A 17,127-nucleotide genomic window follows, 5' to 3' on the forward strand; every position below is an offset into this window, starting at 1 on the left:
GCTGTGTGCACCTGCTCCAAAGCACCTCCCCAATGAAAACCTGCCAACTTGGGCAGGGCACCAAGGCAGGAGGAACAGCATGGGCACAGAGAGTTGAGGTAGAAGCTAAAATAAGAATACAAATAGTAGGCTGGGGGTGGTGGCTCACGCCAGCAATCTCAGCACTTTGGGAGGCCGAGGCGGGTGGATCACAACGTCAAGAGATCAAGACCATCCTGGCCAACATGGTGAAACCCTGTCTCTACTAAAAATACAAAAATTAGTCGGATGTGGTGGCGTGCGCCTGTAGTCCCAGCTACTCGGGAGGCTGAGGCAGGAGAATCACTTGAATCCAGGAGGCAGAGATTGCAGTGAGTTGAGATTGCACTCCAGCCTGGCAACAGAGCGAGACTCTGTCTCAAAAAAAAAAAAAGAATAGAAATAGTAATAATAATGGCAAGTACTTACATAGTGATCCTATGTATTCTAAGCAGTTTACATGCATTACTTTATTTCGTTATCACAATACCCTACAAAATAGGGATTTTTGTTGTTGTTGTTGTTGTTTTTGAGACAGGGTCTGGCTAGCTCTGTGGCCCAGGCTGGAGTGCAATGGCCTGATCACAGTTCACTGCAACCTGGACCTCCTGAGCTCAAGCGATCCTCCCTCCTCAGCCTCCTAAGTAGCTGGAATTACAGGCGCGCCTGAAAAGTTAAGCAGGCAAAAGCATTTGTGTAAATGGCCCTGAACACACATTTTAAGTGAGCACCATCTGAGGACTCTGAGTTTGCCTGCGAGGATTCCCAAAGGGATCTGGGCAGTTGGTGGCCCCGCCCCCTCTCTTATCGGAGCCCCCCAGCCCCTCCGTTCTCCTCACCCCCAACTTCCCTCCGGTCCCCCGCAACCCGCCCCACGCCGCTGATTCGCTGGCAGCTTCTCCTCACCACATCCCAACCATGGCTGTGTTTCTGCAGCTGCTACCGCTGCTGCTCTCGAGGGCCCAAGGGAACCAAGGGGGTAAGCGATCCCTGGGAGAGTTGTGATAGATGCAGAGGGGCTGAAGCAAGAAAGGGGCCGCCTAGTAGGGTGGGTTGTGTGTAGGAAGATCCAGGATGGCTGGAGTGCAAAAGAGAGAAGAGAAAGAGGAGACGGGATGGGGGGTCGTCTTGCCCTATGGACCGGCCCTAACCACAGTCTCCGGCCTCTCCTAGCTTCTCTGGACGGCCGCCCTGGGGACCGGGTGAATCTCTCTTGCGTAGGAGTCTCTCACCCCATCCGCTGGGTCTGGGCGCCCAGCTTTCCGGCCTGCAAGGGCCTCTCCAAAGGACGCCGACCGATCCTGTGGGCCTCTTCGAGCGGGACCCCCACCGTGCCTCCCCTCCAGCCTTTTGTAGGCCGCCTTCGCTCCCTGGACTCTGGTATCCGGCGGCTGGAGCTCCTCTTGAGCGCTGGGGACTCGGGCACCTTTTTCTGCAAGGGCCGCCACGAGGACGAGAGCCGTACAGTGCTTCACGTGCTGGGGGACAGGACCTATTGCAAGGCTCCCGGGCCTTCCCATGGTAGGTCCAGGCCTGTGCGCACAAGGGTTCTTAACTCTGACACATACCCGGAGGAGGGAAGACGACGGAAGAGGGCCTTGGCTGGGGGTTCTTGAGCGGGAGAGCTGGCTCTCTCTTGTCAAACCCCTGACCTCAGCATCCCTCACCCCCATGCCTTTCCCCCAGGGTCCCTGTATCCCCAGCTCCTGATCCCGCTGCTGGGCGCTGGACTAGTGCTGGGACTGGGAGCTTTGGGCCTGGTCTGGTGGCTGCACAGGTGAGCAGGAGGGACCCGGCCTGGTTAAATGGGAGTGACTAGAGGTGGAAAGGGCAGGACCAGAACCTTCGCAAAACAAAGAGCTAGACCTAGAGCTCTGGTTCTGTCTTGGCGAAGAATGGGAGAGGTCAAAGGTGGGAGCGAGGCCACTGGCTGGTGAGTAGAGCCCAGCCAAAGGAGATGAGCTGGAAGTGCAGCAGAGTCAGAGCCTGGGCTGGACTATCGGTGGGGGTAGAGTCTAAGTTGTTTCCGGTCTGAGCCTTCAAGTTGCTGGACTGTCCTTGGCGCGGCCTGAGTCCCAGGAGAACCAGTGAGACAAGACTGGTGGCTCTCAAAGACTCATATGTCCCTTACAGGCGCTTGCCCCGGCAACCGATTCGACCACTCCCTAGATTTGGTGAGACTAACTCCACCCCGTTTTCTTTCTCCTACACACCCACTCCCCACCCCTCAATTCCTGAGTCTGAGCCCTTTCTGGGAACAGACACGTTGGTCACCTTCTCTCCATCCTTCAGCTCTGTCCCCTCCACATAGCTCCACTTGTGAAAACTGAGCCCCAGAGGCCAGTAAAGGAGGAAGAGCCCAAGATTCCAGGGGACCTGGACCAGGAACCGGTAAGGGCATGGGGATGGGAAGGGGATGGCCAGAATCTCTGAGGAAAATGGACCAAAAAAAAAAAAAAAAAAAGGCCTGAACCCCAAGGGAGACTGTGGAGACCATCTTGTCTTCCTCCCCTTCCTCCTCCAGAGCCTGCTCTATGCGGATCTGGACCATCTAGCCCTCAGCAGGCCCCGCCGGCTGTCCACAGTGGACCCTGCTGATGCCTCCACCATCTATGCAGTTGTAGTTTGAAGGGAAGCCCTTACTCCAAACCTCCCAAGCTAGGGGATCCCAGCTACCCATAATCCCTCTCCCCTCCTTGGTCCCTCACCTGGAAGAGGAAGGCACCATGGTATAGAAATAAGTGCTGGACTGGGAGTTGGGAGACCTGGGCTCTAGGCTGTCTCTGCCACTGATCTTACTCCTAAACTTAATTACATCTCTCCTATAACCTCCATGTCTCCCTCATCACCGGTGTCCTCTCTATATCCAGTCAAGCCCTAGCTCCTATCTCATGACATCAAAAGTCCCAGACAGTTGCCTTATCTCTTCCCTTCCCTTCACAGTCAAGCTTTGGAACCAGGGGCATACACCTGCCTCTTCCATTTTCTTCTCCTTCACTTTATCCCCACTGCTCATATGTTGAAATTGCTTATCTGCTCTCCATAAGATTGCCAGTAACGTCCTAATAGCCACACCCAGTAGACATTTTTAGCATTCATCTGGTTTGGTCTCTGATTACTCCATTCCTTTTTTTTTTTTTTTGAGATAGAGTCTCGCTCTGTCACCCAGGCTGGAGTGCAGTGGTGCGGTCTTGGCTCACTGCAAGCTCCGCTTCCCGGGTTCACGCCATTCTCCTGCCTCTGCCTCCTGAGTAGCTGGGACTACAGGCGCCTGCCAACACGCCCAGCTAATTTTTTGTATTTTTGGTAGAGACGGGGTTTCACTGTGTTAGCCAGGATGGTCTTGATCTCCTGACCTCATGATCCACCCGCCTCGGCCTCCCAAAGTGCTGGGATTACAGGTGTGAGCCACAGCGCCCGGCCTGATTACTCCATTCTTTAAGCTCTATTTTACTTTGTTGCTGGTGTTTTCTTTTTGGACTCCTCTTCCTTGCTCCATATCCCTACAGTATTCCCCATCATTCTAGGTTTGTCCCTTTCTGTTCTTCTGGGACACTCTCATCCACAGTTAGTCCTCAGCTCCCACTTCTGCAAATGACACCCAGAACTCTGTCTGGCTCAGATCTCAGATTTGGGATTAACAAACTTCCCCTTAGACATTCTGCCTGACTGACCTCAAGCATTTTGCACTCCGAATGTCAAACCCAACTCATTGTCATCTCTGAAGCTGCTCACTTAATTCTCCTCTGCATTCTCTTTAACAACCCAGTTGCCCAACCCAGAAACTGGGAGTCATGCAGACCTCCTTCCTCTCTTACTCCCACACAGTGAGCCATAAAGTCCAGTCTTTCTATCTTAACATCACTGTCAAACCCACACTCTGTTCCATGCCCAGCACTGCCAAGTGAATGTACTCTCCTCACTTCCTTCCTGGATTACCCATAGCCCCACCTCATCCTCCTACCCTTGCTTCCTCCCTGAAGTCAGAGAGATGCTACTCAAGAGATAACTGCTTCTGACAGCCCTTATTACAGAACTGAAGTACTCTCCTTAGCTTCAGCTCTGTGCCCACATGCCTTGGCTTTGGATACAACATACTACAGCACTTTGTCCACTCTCCAGGCTTATGTCTGTCACTCCACATGCACATCTTAGAAAATGTCAGCCTTAGGAGAATTCTCCCTAGCCCCAAAATGTCTTTGCCCAGTGCAATTCCTTCTTTCTGTAGTACCGCTTTCCCTCCTCCACACTACCTGCCTGGCTAATTCTTATTTATCCTCAGTTCAAGTGTGGCCTTCTCTGGGAAGCTGACCCTCCTTGCCCACCCCTTGTATATACTCTGATGCCCTAGGGCACACCCCCTTTATTTCCCTCATAGAAACAGCCTTCTGTAAATTGTTCCATCACATCACAACCTGTATTTCAATTTGCAAGAAATTTGCATGTACTGTGAGCTCCCCACCATCAGGAGACTGACCCTTTTGATATCATTACTAAGCCTCAGTAAATGAATGAATGAAAAATGAATGTCCCTGGAAGTGTCATTTCTTTTTCTTTATCAAATAGGGGTGGACTGGTAATCTACCAGTCTCTGAATCATCTGACTGTTAGATAAATTCAGTGAGCAATCCATCCGTACACTCTTTTTTCTGCCCTGGACACACTTCCCATGATAGAAATTCTGTCTTGTCCATCTTTTGCGCAAGTTCCTATGACATGGTTGGGCAATGACTTGGTAAGTACCTAACAAGTTTTTTGAATGAGAGGCCTTCTTCCCTGCACTGACCCCAACCTCAGATTTCAGCCCTGCCTTATCCCTTTGCCCCAGTAAGACACCAGTCACAGCCCAGTCTAAAAGGTCAATTCTATTTTATTGGTTCTGAGAGGGAGGACTCACCCAGTGGACCCTATCCTTTTCCCTACACTCTGCCCTCCCCCCATATTGAGATTCTCTCCCAACTACTGCCTACTCAGCATTCTCTATCTAACCCTCCTTCCCCTTCTACTCCCTATACTATCCTACCCCTGGCCAGCAGTACCCCAAGGCCAGGCCCTCAGCTGTGGGGGCGTGTGCTGAGCACCAAGCAGAGGGAGCTGAGCCCGGCGCCAGCCTTCTCCAGTTCTGAGCAGGACACAGGTACCAGGGTGACATCAGAGAGCTTCTGCAGTGCCTGCACAGGGAGGACATGGAGTGGGGAGAGGGTAGTGAGACCTCAGGCTGAGCCAGGCCACTCTTCCAGCCAGCTCAGAGTGGCCCCACCCAGGATTCTAGAGAAGGTACCCTTCCTCTCACTAGGAAAGCCTGAAACTCCTTTCTCTGTTGGTGCTTGGTGTTGGAGTTTCCTGCCCTCCCTCACCTCCTGGCTGTTGGGCAGATCCCCACCTCCACGGTGCAGGAGGAAAGGGGGCACACCAGGCAACCCAGGACGAAGAAAGAGACAGTCAGCAGCTGCGTCATCTGGGAGGGTCAGGGAAGCATATGGGTGATCAGTCAGCACTGCCATTGCCTGGAGGAAAAAGGAAGTGTTGCAGTCTCAGAACCTCTCCACAGCTGAGTCCGCCTGCTCAACCACCACTAAGGGCTAAGGAAAGACTGACATTTGTGCATAATAATGACAGCAAGCACATAGAGCTTACTGTATGTCAGACACTAAGTACTTTAGTTACCTTTGCTAATTTCCACCTTGGAATCACATGCAGTTATTTTCAACCCCCTACCTTCCCCAGCCCCTCCCCTTATCTGTCCTATCCATCCTTAGAGTAACAGTTTAGGTGCCACCTTTGGGGTTTCCTGAAACTCCGGAAGAGCAAATTAATCACCCCTGTTCCTAGTCCCGCTGTTGTAACTTCTTATTTACTCGTGTGTTCTTTCACATAAGATGGACAGCCCAATGAGGGCAGGGGTTGGGGCTAATTTCCTAAGCCTCCCAGCTCCCTGCCTCCCGGGCCCAGAACCATGCCCACTTTCGTTGGCCCCGCCCCCTCCTCACCCGGACAGCCTTTTGGGCAGCTTCGCTGCTGCCTGCCACAACAGTGCGAGGTCCCCCCATGCCGCAGAGACCACGCAGGTGTGAGGGACCCGAGACTGGCACAGTGGAGACGGCGAAGTCCTAGGGAGAGCGAGGGGAGGTATTCAGGGGCGCAGGAGGGGTGATGGGATATCCTCAAACATAGGCTGCTCTGTGCCTCTCATTTCCTCAGTGGGCTCTCAGGCCCTTCCGACCCCCACCTGCACCCCGCTCCCTCCCTAGGCGGGTCCCGCTCCGCACCCGGAACGTGTCTGCCACGATCTCAGCTCCTCGGTGATTGGTCCATTTGGAGAGGCCTACGAAAAACTCCCGGCCTGAGTCCGGGAGGCCGCGGAGGTTTGAGGGCGGGAATGAGTTGGAAACAAGGCTCGAGACGGCCGAGTCTCCCAAACTCTACGTCCCTGTGCCAAGACCCAGGGGTGCCGCCCACCAGCCTCACCGGTGAAGAGAACGTCAGTGCCATCCAGCGTCGCGTTCTCGTCTCCTATTTCCACAATTCGGAGCCCCAGGTCTTGCAGGGCTTTGCGGACTCCATCGACCTTAGGATAGGAGAAGAGGGCACGGAGCTGTGACACCCCCGTCCCCAATTCTTCCCCAAAGCCTCGACATCCAGCTCCTCCTGCCCTTCCCCATACTACACACTCGCCGTGGCGCTCACCTCTGGCCTACGAGCGGGGCTCCAGGGTCGCGTGATTAGGGCCGTGTCCCCTTGGATCACGGCCGTGTCGCCAAGCAGCGGTCCCAGCGGCAACGACTCCTCAGGTGGCAGTTCTAGCAGCTGTAGCCCTAGTCGCTGCCTCAGTTTACCTCCCAGCACCCCGTGCTCCCTTTGGGCTTTGGCCAGATCCAGAGCCGGAAGGCCAGCCCCCGCATCTTCCCCCGACGCCAGGCTCTCTGGGACTCCCCGGATCAGGGCATGGGAGCAGCGGCCCAGCCCCTCCCCCGGCGTCCCCATCCCATCCACACAGAAGCCCCCTCGAACCGCTCGAATTTCTTAGTTTTCTTGTTTCTTCACCTGTCTGGGAGAAGAAACAGAAAAGGAGGAGACAGAGAAAGACACATGCAGACAAGGGCGTTGGGGGTGGTTAAGAGCGCCCAGGTCTTCCTCCTGCCATCTCTGGGCGTCCCTCCCACTCCGCCCCACCCCCTCCAGACCTTATGCTCCTGTCGACCCCACTCTACCCAGCACCCTCAGGGGTCAGATTCTTTAAGAGGAGCCTGAGGAACAAGGCTAGGGTGTCTAATCTCCAAAACACCTGTTGCCCCTGCTCGGGGGCTTCGTGAGGTCCCTGTCGGGCGCCCCTCTTGGCAGCCACTAGGATGCGCTCACTCCCCAAAAATGCAGCAGCCCCGCCCCCTTAACCCTCAGCTGCTCGCTACGGTAGGGACTTGAAGTCCGGCCCGGGACCCGCAGGGGTTATGGGACAGAAGGTGAAAGCTGGAGAGTCAAGGGCTGGGGGATGGAAGTCTTGAATACCCGAAAGAGAAGGGAAAAAGGTGGGTAGGAAGGGAGGAGTTCCAGCCTAAGGAGTTAAGCATCCTCTCTCCGCCCTGACCGGTCACGCTGCCCCTAGCAAGACCTAGTATAAACCGGACTGAGTCCCAAAGGACTGGGAGAGGTCTAAAACGAAATGCGAGGGGCGGGGAAACAGGGGGCGTGGTTCCGGGGCGCTGGCGCTGCTCCCGGCTCCAGGACCGGGTTCCCAGTCTGTGTCCCAAAGTCCACCCCGTCTAGCTCCGCGCCCAAATCCCGGCTCCCCATACTCTGTCCGGTGCAGGCATGGGCCCGGCACCCCCAAACTCCGGCCCCCATACGGTTCAGGGTCCCCCACCCAAGACTCACCTCCAGCGGCCACCCCCACTCCTGTCGCGCTGTGATCTCGGCTGGGGCCCCACCCCCCGAGGACAGAGTTGGTGGAGAAGGGAGTCCCCGTCTTCAAGCCTCAGGGACTGGGAGCTCTGGCTTTTAGGGGGTCCTTGGGTAGGCGAGCTCATATACTACGATGGGGCGGGGGCGCGACGGTCTGGCGGCTCCGGGGCATTGTCTAAGCGGGACGGGGCGGGACTTCTTCGGGCCACGCCCATGCCGCCCTGCTAAGCCGCGCCCACTACATCCAGATTGCGTCCCCCTTGCCAGAAATCGGCACCGCCCAGCGAGCGCTGCCCAGACCCACCCAGATCTGGCCAGCCCTGGCGGCGCGGCTGCAATTCGTAGACCTCAGAACAGCGCAACGGCGGACAGGCACGAAAAATAGCCCCCACCACAAACATTTCCCTCCTTAATTCCTGACTTCTGCCCTGAGCTCAAGATCACTGACCCACCCTCATTCGTATCACCCACACTTCAAACCCCCATTGCGTAAAAACACTTGATTTTTATTCTGTATTTTATTACTGAAATATGTTGTCCTACCCATCCCACCCCACAATAAAAATCTCACTCAGGCCCCCTATTTCTTTCCCTCATCCCCTCTTCCACCACACCATCCCGGAACAAGTGATCCAGGATTCCCTGACCACTGGCCATTTTGGAGTGTGTCCATTGGGTAGCAATGTGGAAACCACCAGGGCCTTTGTGAAGAAAATGGAGGGGGTTGAGGGAGTCCCAGGAGGGGCTTATTTGAGGGCCTTGGCCACTTGCTCATAGGCGAGCTCGATCTCCTCATCATCTGGACAGGTGGAAGCAAATTCTTCCCGCGCGTAGGCATTGCTCAAGTACCGATGCACTCCCCGGAAGACCTCGGGGATGGTGAATCCCCGGTACTTCTTACACACCACCTGAGGATGGGGAGAGGAGAGAGACCAACATGTTAGCCCCAGGGAAGCCACCTTGGCTGCTACGCTGGCCTTTCCATTCTCCCCAGGCTGACATGATAAAACCAGCTCAACTCCTTACTGTCTTGTACCGTTGTTAGTCCTCCTTTTCACTTACTGAAATCCTGGCTTTTAATAACCAGCCATTTTTCCTGAGTTTTTAAAACCTGAGATACAGTTTACATATCATAAAATTCTCCTCTTGAATTTCCACAGTGACTTTGTTCCCCCTATACCACTTCAGGCACTGACACAAGTGACTTTTGTTCTTATTTTTCATCAGACTTTTTTTTTTGAGACAGAGTCTTGCTCTGTCACCCAGGCTGGAGTGCAATGGCATGATCTAGGCTCACTGCAACCTCCGCCTCTCAGGTTCAAGTGATTCTCCTGCCTCAGCCTCCTGAATAGCTGTGATTACAGGTGCCCGCTGCGGATAATTTTTGTAATTTTAGTAGAGATGGGGTTTCACCATGTTGGCCAGGCCGGTCTCAAACTCCTAACCTCAGGTGATCCACCAGCCTTGGCCTCCCAAAGTGTTGGGATTATAGGCGTGAGCCACCGTGCCCAGCCCATCTGACTTCATCATACATTCTTAACTTTCATATGAATATTTTATTGTCTCAGATTTCAACCCTTTGAGAACAAGGCCCAGTCACCATACACTTGTGTATCTTTCAATGCTTAGTACACGGATGTTCACTACATAGTTGTGTGGCAGACTGACGTCAGGCCCATGTTGCACAAACTAAACCATAGCTTTGAGGCTATGACAAAAACATGGGAACGAGCAGTTTTGATCTTCCACAAGAGGAAGTGAAGACTGAAGCTATAAAGAAAGTTAAAGCTTTGACTTTAGGAAAAGCCTGCTCTATCTAATCTGGGAATTTGGCAGTGATACCGAGACAGGAAGAGCATTCTTCAAAAGTAATACTGGGATGTATTCCTCTTTGGTAGTCTGTTTGCACCCACGACTTATATCATGGAATATAATTATCTCAAGCAGTGGTCTTGCCAGCAATGACTGCTGCAAAGGACTGGGGTGGGGTCTGCCATTGGTAGCAATTTATGAAAACCACAATAAGAAAGAAGCCATCTTCAGAGTGGTTGTCAGGGGAAGCCCATGTGGGAGCTCCTTAAAGGGCCATCCCAGTGGTCATCCTCTCCTCCCGCAATAACCACACACCTGTACTATGTGTAACTTTGGCAACAGGTTGCAGTCAGCCAGGGTGAGCTCGTTGCCATCCAGAAACTTCCTCTGAGAGACACCTTCATCTTCAGCACTGGTTTCATCCACTTCTTCTGGGAGGGGGGATGTTAAGTAATTGTCTAAAACCTTCAGGGCTTTCAGGAGTCCCTTCTCCAGATCTGTGCAAGAGAGGGAATTGATTAGAACTTCAGGAAAAGATTGACATAGTCCGAAAAGGCCCGTTGGGGGTGGATACTAATGGTGAGTCCAAAATAATAATAGCTAACACTCATGTACTTTTCTATGTGTTATTCTAAGCACTTTACATTTTATTTTATTTTACTTTATATTATTTTATTTTAGATGGAGTCTTGGTCTGTTGCCCAGGCTGGAGTGCAGTGGCATGATCCCGGCTCACTGCAACCTCTGCCTCCCAGATTCAAATGATTCTCCTGCCTCAGCCTCCTGAGTAGCTGGGATTACAGGTGCCTGCCACCACACCTGGCTAATTTTTGTATTTTTTTTTAGTAGAGACCAGTCATGTTGGCCAGGCTAGTCTCCAATTCCTAACCTCAGGTGATCCGCTCACCTCGGACTCCCAAAGTGAGCACTTTACAATTTAAAAACTCATTTATATCGCCAGGTGCAGTTGCTCACGCCTGTAATCCCAGAACTTTGGGAGGCCGAGGCAGATGGATCACCTGAGGTCAGGAGTTCAAGATCAGCCTGGTCAACATGGTGAAACCCCGTCTCTACTAAAAATACAAAAATTAACTGGGCGTGGTGATGCACGTCTGTAATCCCAGCTACTCAGGAGGCTGAGGTAGGAGAATAGTTTGAACCCGGCAGGCGTAGGTTGCAGTGAGGTGACTGAGCCACTGCACTCCAGCCTGGACAACAGAGTAAGACTCTGTCTCCAAAAAAAAAAAAACAAAAAAAAAAAACTTATTTATATGAAATTGTTATCCTAATTTTGTGGATCTGGAAATGGACTTAGAGGTGAAATGATTGCTCAAAATTGTACAGCTAGCTGGATTTGTACTCAGGCAATCTGGATCTAAAGTGATGATTGTTCTTAAGCATAACCCTATTCTGCCAGAAAATAGGCCAGCAGACAACTAATGTCCCCAGTGGAGCAGAAGAGGCTAGGGAACAAATGAGAAAGGCTTAAAAGTCCTGGCCAATAAAAATGCAGGGAAATACAGAGGTAAAGCAAAAATGGGAAGCTGGGGGAAATTTATCGACATCTGCTTCATCTCCCTGATATCGGAACTTCCAGGTGCCCCTAATGTCTCCTACCCGCTGGGTCCTCTCTATTCCTCCCAGGACCCAGGCCTCTGACCCACAGGACTCACTATCATTGAGTGCTGGGTTTGAATTCTTGATGTAGGCAGAAAATTTGGCAAATATGTCCAGCCCAGCAGTGTTGGACTCAGGGTTCAGAGCTGCCAGCTTGGGGTACCTGAAAGCCAATGGGAAAAATGAGGCAAGATGTCTTCCTGGGAGGAACCTCAACTAGCTCCCCTGCCCCAGCCCCACCACCATCTCTGTTTTCCATTTCTGCTACCTGTCTGTTTCCCAGAATCTCCCTGCTCCACCTCTCCACTTTCTGAGTGCCACTATACCTGGGAGGGCACAGCACTGCCTCTAGAAATTCCTCAATCTTGTTGGTGTCTGTGTGCACTTCAGTGCCATACAGCAGGAATGGGAGCTGCCCTCCTGGGCACAGCTTCTGCACTGTCTCGGTCCGCCTGGAGAAAGGATTAGGCATCAGGACTGGAAATGAGGGTCAGGGAGAACTAGAAAGGGGGAATGGAGGACGTGGGATAAGAAAGGGACTCCAGGAGGAGGGCAAAAATGTTCACGACAGAAGGACTCGGGTGCGTGAGTGTGTGTTTGCACACATGTGTACACAAGGGGTGTTTCAAGGAACAGAAGCAGGCCTACCTTTTGGTGTCAACGGTGGTAACATTGAAGGTGACTCCCTTGAGCCACAGTACCATGAACAGTCTCTGGGAGAATGGGCAGTTCCCAATCTTGGCCCCATCACTGCCAGCCTGAAAAGCAACCCCAACCCAAGGATATGCCTGGTGCACCCCACCAATCCCTAGGCCAGTCTCTGCATTCCCACTCCCAAACCAGCTGTTTTCTGCCTAGTCATGACACATACACTGTCCCCTCACTATGGGCTCTTCGCCCTTGGGCCTCGGTCAAACCTAAGGCAGATCAATGGGAAATTTTTTTGCAAAGGCAGGCTTCTGGTTCCCCAGAGACTGAGGACAGGTGGGAGGTAGGTAAAGGGAGGAGGTCCTGGAGAACTTGGGAGGATCTGAATTCTAGAGAGGGAAGGGTGTGGAACTTCAGTGAGGCCAGAGTTGTAGGCTAGAAGCCTGGATTTCTGGGTTCCTGAAGGCAGTAGAGTCTGAAGACAGGAGAGGTGGGGTGGGGTCTGGGAGACAGAGCTTTGGTTCTCTAAACCTCCAATCCAAGCTGTCTTTGGCAGCTGGGTGGGGAGTCTAGTCAAGGGACCCTGGGCCTCGCCCTAGAGATGTGGAGGGCCCTACAGAGAGGGGCTGCCCTCTAATTAGCAAGTAGTGACCTCATTGGCCCAAGGGACACCTCCCCCTAAGCTGAGGGTGATTCATCTCTCTGTCTCCAACTTCCTTCCTGTCAAGGATGTGGGGGAAGGGACCATGAGGATGAGGCCTGGGCAGCTAAGGCTACCCCCTAACCCGCTGCCAGGGTCTCCCAGCACAAGTCCTCTGACTGCAATAACCATTCTCTCACAGGACACAGGGCCGGAATCTCTGCGGCACAGCTTCACCCAGGAGTAAAAATAGCCCCAGAGGCGAATGTGAGAGTGAGGTGGGGACCACACCTAAGGGGGTGGACCCAAGCACGCTCTGACTTCCCCCAGCCCAGGGAGAGGGAATGGCTGCCCGAGAAACCCAAGCAGAAGGGAGAGGGAGACACAGGCAGAGACACACAAAGATGAGAGAAACAAAAGCGGGGAAGGGGAAAGAAAGGCGGCAGGAAAGTGGAGGGTGGGGAGACGTGCGTGCCAACAGAGAGACACCAACAGAGCAGAGAGAAGAGGACGCTGTTACAGAAGGGAGAGAGGGGCATAGACAGGAGGTCCCAAGACTGGGGAAAGAATGCAGCAGCGGTAGGGAGGGGACGGGCCGCTGGAATCAGAGGGGAGCTGGGCAACACCGAGAAGCCTGCTCCCTGCAGTTCTGCTACCCAAATGCCATAGGACCATCTCTCCTCACCCACACCCGCAGAGAGAGAGAGTTGGGGCAAGTCTTCTACTTCTCCAACCCCCAAATGCCAAAATGCCCTAACCAAGCTCTCCTCCTCCGTCTGATCTCTCTCCCACCCATCCTTGTGGTAGCTACTCACGTCTTCTTGCCACCTCCCCTTCTCTCCCTTTCCCCAGTCCTGCGGATATTCAATGCCACCCCATCACCTCTCCAGCTCTGCTTTTCGAACTCTGATCCCAGTCTCCTGTTTTGTTCCACCCCCTCAAACCTTCCCAACTTACTTGCTCTCACTCTCAGGCCTCTCTCAACACACACTCTTCCCTGAAATGTCTCCAGCCACACAAACACACACCCCTCCCCTGCTACACTACTCACCCTCAGATCTTGTAGGGACACATGTCCTAACTGAGGTCCCCTCTGTCCCTTCTAAACCCTGCTGGGCCCCCACTGTCCCTTCACCAGCTCGCTCCCTACCCCACCCCAGTCTCACTTTTGGGAATTCTCCTTTTTCTCTACTTCCCTTCCTTTAGGCTGCTAGAAACTTGCACTTTTACAAACTTTTCAGGGTTGATCCTAGAACTCTCATTACTTGCTAACAAGTTAATGTCTTCCCCTCTCAAAACCACCCCTCAACCAAAGAGTGCACGTGGGATTGGGGGTGGGAGCCAAGGAGGGAAGGGATTGGGGAGTTAAGGCTGGACTGAGGGAAACGCGGGAGCTGGCTTCCAGGAATTTGGGTGGCTGAGGAGAGAAGCGTTCTTACCTTCACGAACAATTCGACCTGCGGTTGTTCTTCAGCCATGGTTGCGTCGGGCACCAGGAAGTGGCCGTCGCTGGGGGAACTGGGAGGGGCTGGGGCCAGGGAAGGCGGGTCTCACACTCAGGGATTCTCTCCCCTAGACCCAGGGCTGTCTCTTCAGTGCAACACAAACTCAATCAGACCCTATTTGCTCCCAAACTCGGCCTCCCCACTAGCCCAACGCACCCCACACCCAGCTCCTCCAGCTCCGTCCCCTCCTGGGCTAGATCAGAGAGCCGCTGACTCACCGACCGGCCCCGCCCTGAACCTGGGGAGGGGACTGGAGGGGGCGGGACTCGACGATGTAGGGAGTGGGTCCGGAAGGGGAATCCTCGGATCTCCCACAGGATGGGGATGGGGGTGTTCAGGAGGAGTCCTGAAAACCTCCTTGTTTGTCCGACTTCTCCTGAACACAAGACTCTTTTCTGCCTCAGTTTCCCTGCTTCATTAATCTGAGTACAACCCAACTGACCCTCATATAAAAAACTTGACACTAGCAGCTTAGGCACACCCTTGAAGATCCAGGGATGCGGCCTTCGAATGGAAAGGTGGTCGTTTAATCCTTCTGCATTTCTTCCAGACTCCAATCCAAATTCTGGGTTGCTGGGACTGTGGTCTGAGAGAAGAACTCGGAAGTGGAAGGCTGGGACTGCAGATAGGAACCGTTAGCCATGCAGCCTGGGATTAGGGAAGGGGTGACACCAGCACTTCCTGAGCTGCCCAGACTGGTGTCTCAGTAGGTCCTGTGCCCCCCACAGTCTACTGTCTCCAGGCCCAGCTCAGCACTAAGACTTGCAGTCCTTGTGGCCTAGACTTGGGATTGGGTATAGAAAGTAGAGTTAGCGGCCGGGCAAGGTGGCTCACACCTGTAATCCCAGCACTTTAGGAGGCCGAATGGGGTGGATCACCTGAGGTCAGAGAGTTGGAGACCAGCCTGGCCAACATGGTGAAACCCCATCTCTACTAAAAATACAAAAACCTGTCAGGCGTGGTGGTGTGTGCCTGTAATCCCAGCTACCCGAGAAGGCTGAGGCGGGAGAATCACTTGAACCCGGGAGGTGAAGGTTGCAGTGAGCCGAGATGGTGCCATTGCACTCCAGCCTGGGCAATAAGAGCGAAACTCGGTCTAAAAAAAAAAAAAAGAAGAAGAAAAGAAAAAGAAAATAGAGTTAGAGATAGGAAGGGAGATGACCAAGTCTTTTGCAAAGGAAACAAAAAGCTGAGGCAAGGGGCTTTGTCGCAGGGACAGGTCTGTTCCTGTAGCTTGGTCAGCTTTGTGTTCCACTTATACTTCCTATTGGGGCCCCTTCCTGTGCCCTTTGTCCTCTTCTCACTGACAGGTTGCCTTGGAGATGGGGCAGAGGGGTGGGATTATCATGGCCCTGAGACAGAGCTGCCCCGATCCTGAAGTATGTGTATAGGGGGTGGGGTAGGGGTGTTGTTAGCTGGTCCTGTCATGGGCATAAAGAAAGATCAGACAGAATAGTGGGAGTGGAGTCCTTGGGGACACCTAAATAAATAAGTGGGGAGGACACAGGAGGAGCAGCTCTCTCCCCAGTAACCTTGATTTCTATTAAACCTTTTATGACCTGCTGAAAAAATAAACCCAGAATTCCAGCCTCCATATCCTGAATTTCTTTCCTGTCCAACCATCCCTTTTCTATCCTGCTCTTCACCCTCTGTCCAACAAAAGACCTGGTTTTCACTTCCAGAAAACCATGGTGGAGTGCAAGAACACAGAAGCAAAACAGGGCTTGAAACTTAAAGAAAGGGAGAGACTTGGGGGAGGAGTGGGGTGGAATGACGTGATGTGCTGCTGGAAACCAGCAGTTGGTGGTTTCCTCTTGTACTTCCTCTTCTGTGGGTTTTATCCTGCCTGTGGGAGGGCCTTTTTCTCTCCTCCCGACAGAAAGGCTATCTTTGGTGTTTGTTCCCTTGAACTGTAACATCCTATAAGGATATGATTCCATGACTATATGTGTGTGAATTCCCTCTATGGTGACCCTCAAAATCTGCACACAGGTCCCCTTCCCACTGAGGGGAGGGGATCAAAGCAACTCTATTTCTCAGGGTCCGCTCCTGTTCCAACTGGTCTGTGTCCAAGAGAAGCCTTAAGTAAATGGGGCCAGCTTGAAGATCAGACAGGTTTGGCAGCCTCTCCCCTGCCTCTCTTTTCTCTCCTACAGCTTTATAGCTATAGCTGCCTTGATATCAATAATGACTTTGGCTGGCTGGCATGACTACCCACCGGGTATCGTGCCTTAATTTACCAGGTGACAAGCAACGCTGCCCTCTCCTGAAACCATTCAGCAGAGCCAGGGCTGTACCCCCAAGTCCTACATCAGAGGTTTCCCTCCATCTCACCTCCTTGCCCCTGCATTTCTCCTATCTCAGTAGCTCCTCTTTCCCTCTCCGGGCTTCTCTTTCCACTGCCTCCCCTTCCTGGGCTTGGTAAACCAGTCCCTAATCTCTTCACACCCCCGATTGGAAGGTGGGTCCCTCCCTGACACTCCCCAGAGCTGTCACCAACCTCCTCCAAGTTTCTATAGCTCCATTGCTCAACAAATTTGCCAAGGGTAACCATTAACCCAGCCCTTAACTCTGTTCCCCCACTTTTCTTGCTAGAGGAGATTTTCCAATTACTGGTTAGCACAGCTAGGTCATCTCAGCCCCACCATCTTTCCTAACTTCTTGGGTTGGGGGGCTGGGGAGGAATCTCCCCATCTCAAGGTATTAGGAACAAAGCTGGGGAGGATGGTGCATTTAAAGGGAATATCCTTCCTTCCTTCCTTCCTTCCTTCCTTCCTTCCTTCCTTCCTTCCTTCCTTCCTCCCTCCCTCCCTCCCTCCCTTCCTTCCTTTCCTTCTTTCTCCCTAACCTCCCCCGCAACACACACACGCACAAATAAGCTTTATGGAGCAGGGACTTCGTTATGTTCACCGCTTTGCGTCTATCCCCTGGCCCAGAATAGGCACTAAATAGATAGTTGCCAAATGCATGAATGATACCTCTCTGTCT

The 17,127-nt window shown here is 53.0% G+C and overlaps 3 protein-coding genes across 7 annotated transcripts; 1 reads left to right on the top strand and 2 right to left on the bottom strand.

Moving 5' to 3' along the window:
* The first annotated feature begins 899 nt into the window (after positions 1 to 899).
* On the top strand, positions 900 to 4,545 carry MPIG6B (megakaryocyte and platelet inhibitory receptor G6b). 3 transcript variants are annotated; one of them, XR_004056809.1, is made up of 6 exons: positions 900 to 997; positions 1,192 to 1,539; positions 1,705 to 1,795; positions 2,152 to 2,192; positions 2,311 to 2,409; positions 2,543 to 4,545. XR_004056809.1 is itself a non-coding variant. In XM_010383355.2 (6 exons), the coding sequence occupies exons 1-6, from the start codon at positions 937 to 939 to the stop codon at positions 2,645 to 2,647; spliced, it is 726 nt and encodes a 241-aa protein (XP_010381657.1). In that variant the 5' UTR covers positions 900 to 936; the 3' UTR covers positions 2,648 to 4,545. The 3 variants fall into 3 exon arrangements, 2 of the variants coding, with proteins under 2 accessions (XP_010381657.1, XP_010381658.1); XM_010383355.2 differs by having other exon boundaries at positions 2,330 to 2,409; XM_010383356.2 differs by lacking the exon at positions 1,705 to 1,795.
* Positions 4,546 to 4,870: 325 nt separating this feature from the next.
* DDAH2 (dimethylarginine dimethylaminohydrolase 2) lies at positions 4,871 to 8,101 on the bottom strand. 3 transcript variants are annotated; one of them, XM_010383352.2, is made up of 7 exons: positions 7,891 to 8,101; positions 6,706 to 7,066; positions 6,487 to 6,586; positions 6,288 to 6,361; positions 6,009 to 6,128; positions 5,376 to 5,525; positions 4,871 to 5,189 (listed from the first exon to the last, which is right to left on the bottom strand). In XM_010383352.2, the coding sequence occupies exons 2-7, from the start codon at positions 7,000 to 7,002 to the stop codon at positions 5,073 to 5,075; spliced, it is 858 nt and encodes a 285-aa protein (XP_010381654.1). In that variant the 5' UTR covers positions 7,003 to 7,066; positions 7,891 to 8,101; the 3' UTR covers positions 4,871 to 5,072. The 3 variants fall into 3 exon arrangements, with proteins under 3 accessions (XP_010381654.1, XP_010381655.1, XP_010381656.1); XM_010383353.2 differs by lacking the exon at positions 7,891 to 8,101 and adding an exon at positions 7,525 to 7,832; XM_010383354.2 differs by lacking the exon at positions 7,891 to 8,101 and adding an exon at positions 7,203 to 7,832.
* Positions 8,102 to 8,402: 301 nt separating this feature from the next.
* On the bottom strand, positions 8,403 to 14,372 carry CLIC1 (chloride intracellular channel 1). Its single transcript, XM_010383350.2, has 6 exons — positions 14,074 to 14,372; positions 11,995 to 12,104; positions 11,673 to 11,798; positions 11,403 to 11,509; positions 10,045 to 10,226; positions 8,403 to 8,825 (listed from the first exon to the last, which is right to left on the bottom strand). The coding sequence occupies exons 1-6, from the start codon at positions 14,110 to 14,112 to the stop codon at positions 8,664 to 8,666; spliced, it is 726 nt and encodes a 241-aa protein (XP_010381652.1). The 5' UTR covers positions 14,113 to 14,372; the 3' UTR covers positions 8,403 to 8,663.
* Positions 14,373 to 17,127: the final 2,755 nt, after the last annotated feature.

This window comes from Rhinopithecus roxellana, chromosome 4 (assembly GCF_007565055.1).
Source record: "Rhinopithecus roxellana isolate Shanxi Qingling chromosome 4, ASM756505v1, whole genome shotgun sequence".
In the NCBI taxonomy this organism is placed as follows: domain Eukaryota; kingdom Metazoa; phylum Chordata; class Mammalia; order Primates; family Cercopithecidae; genus Rhinopithecus; species Rhinopithecus roxellana.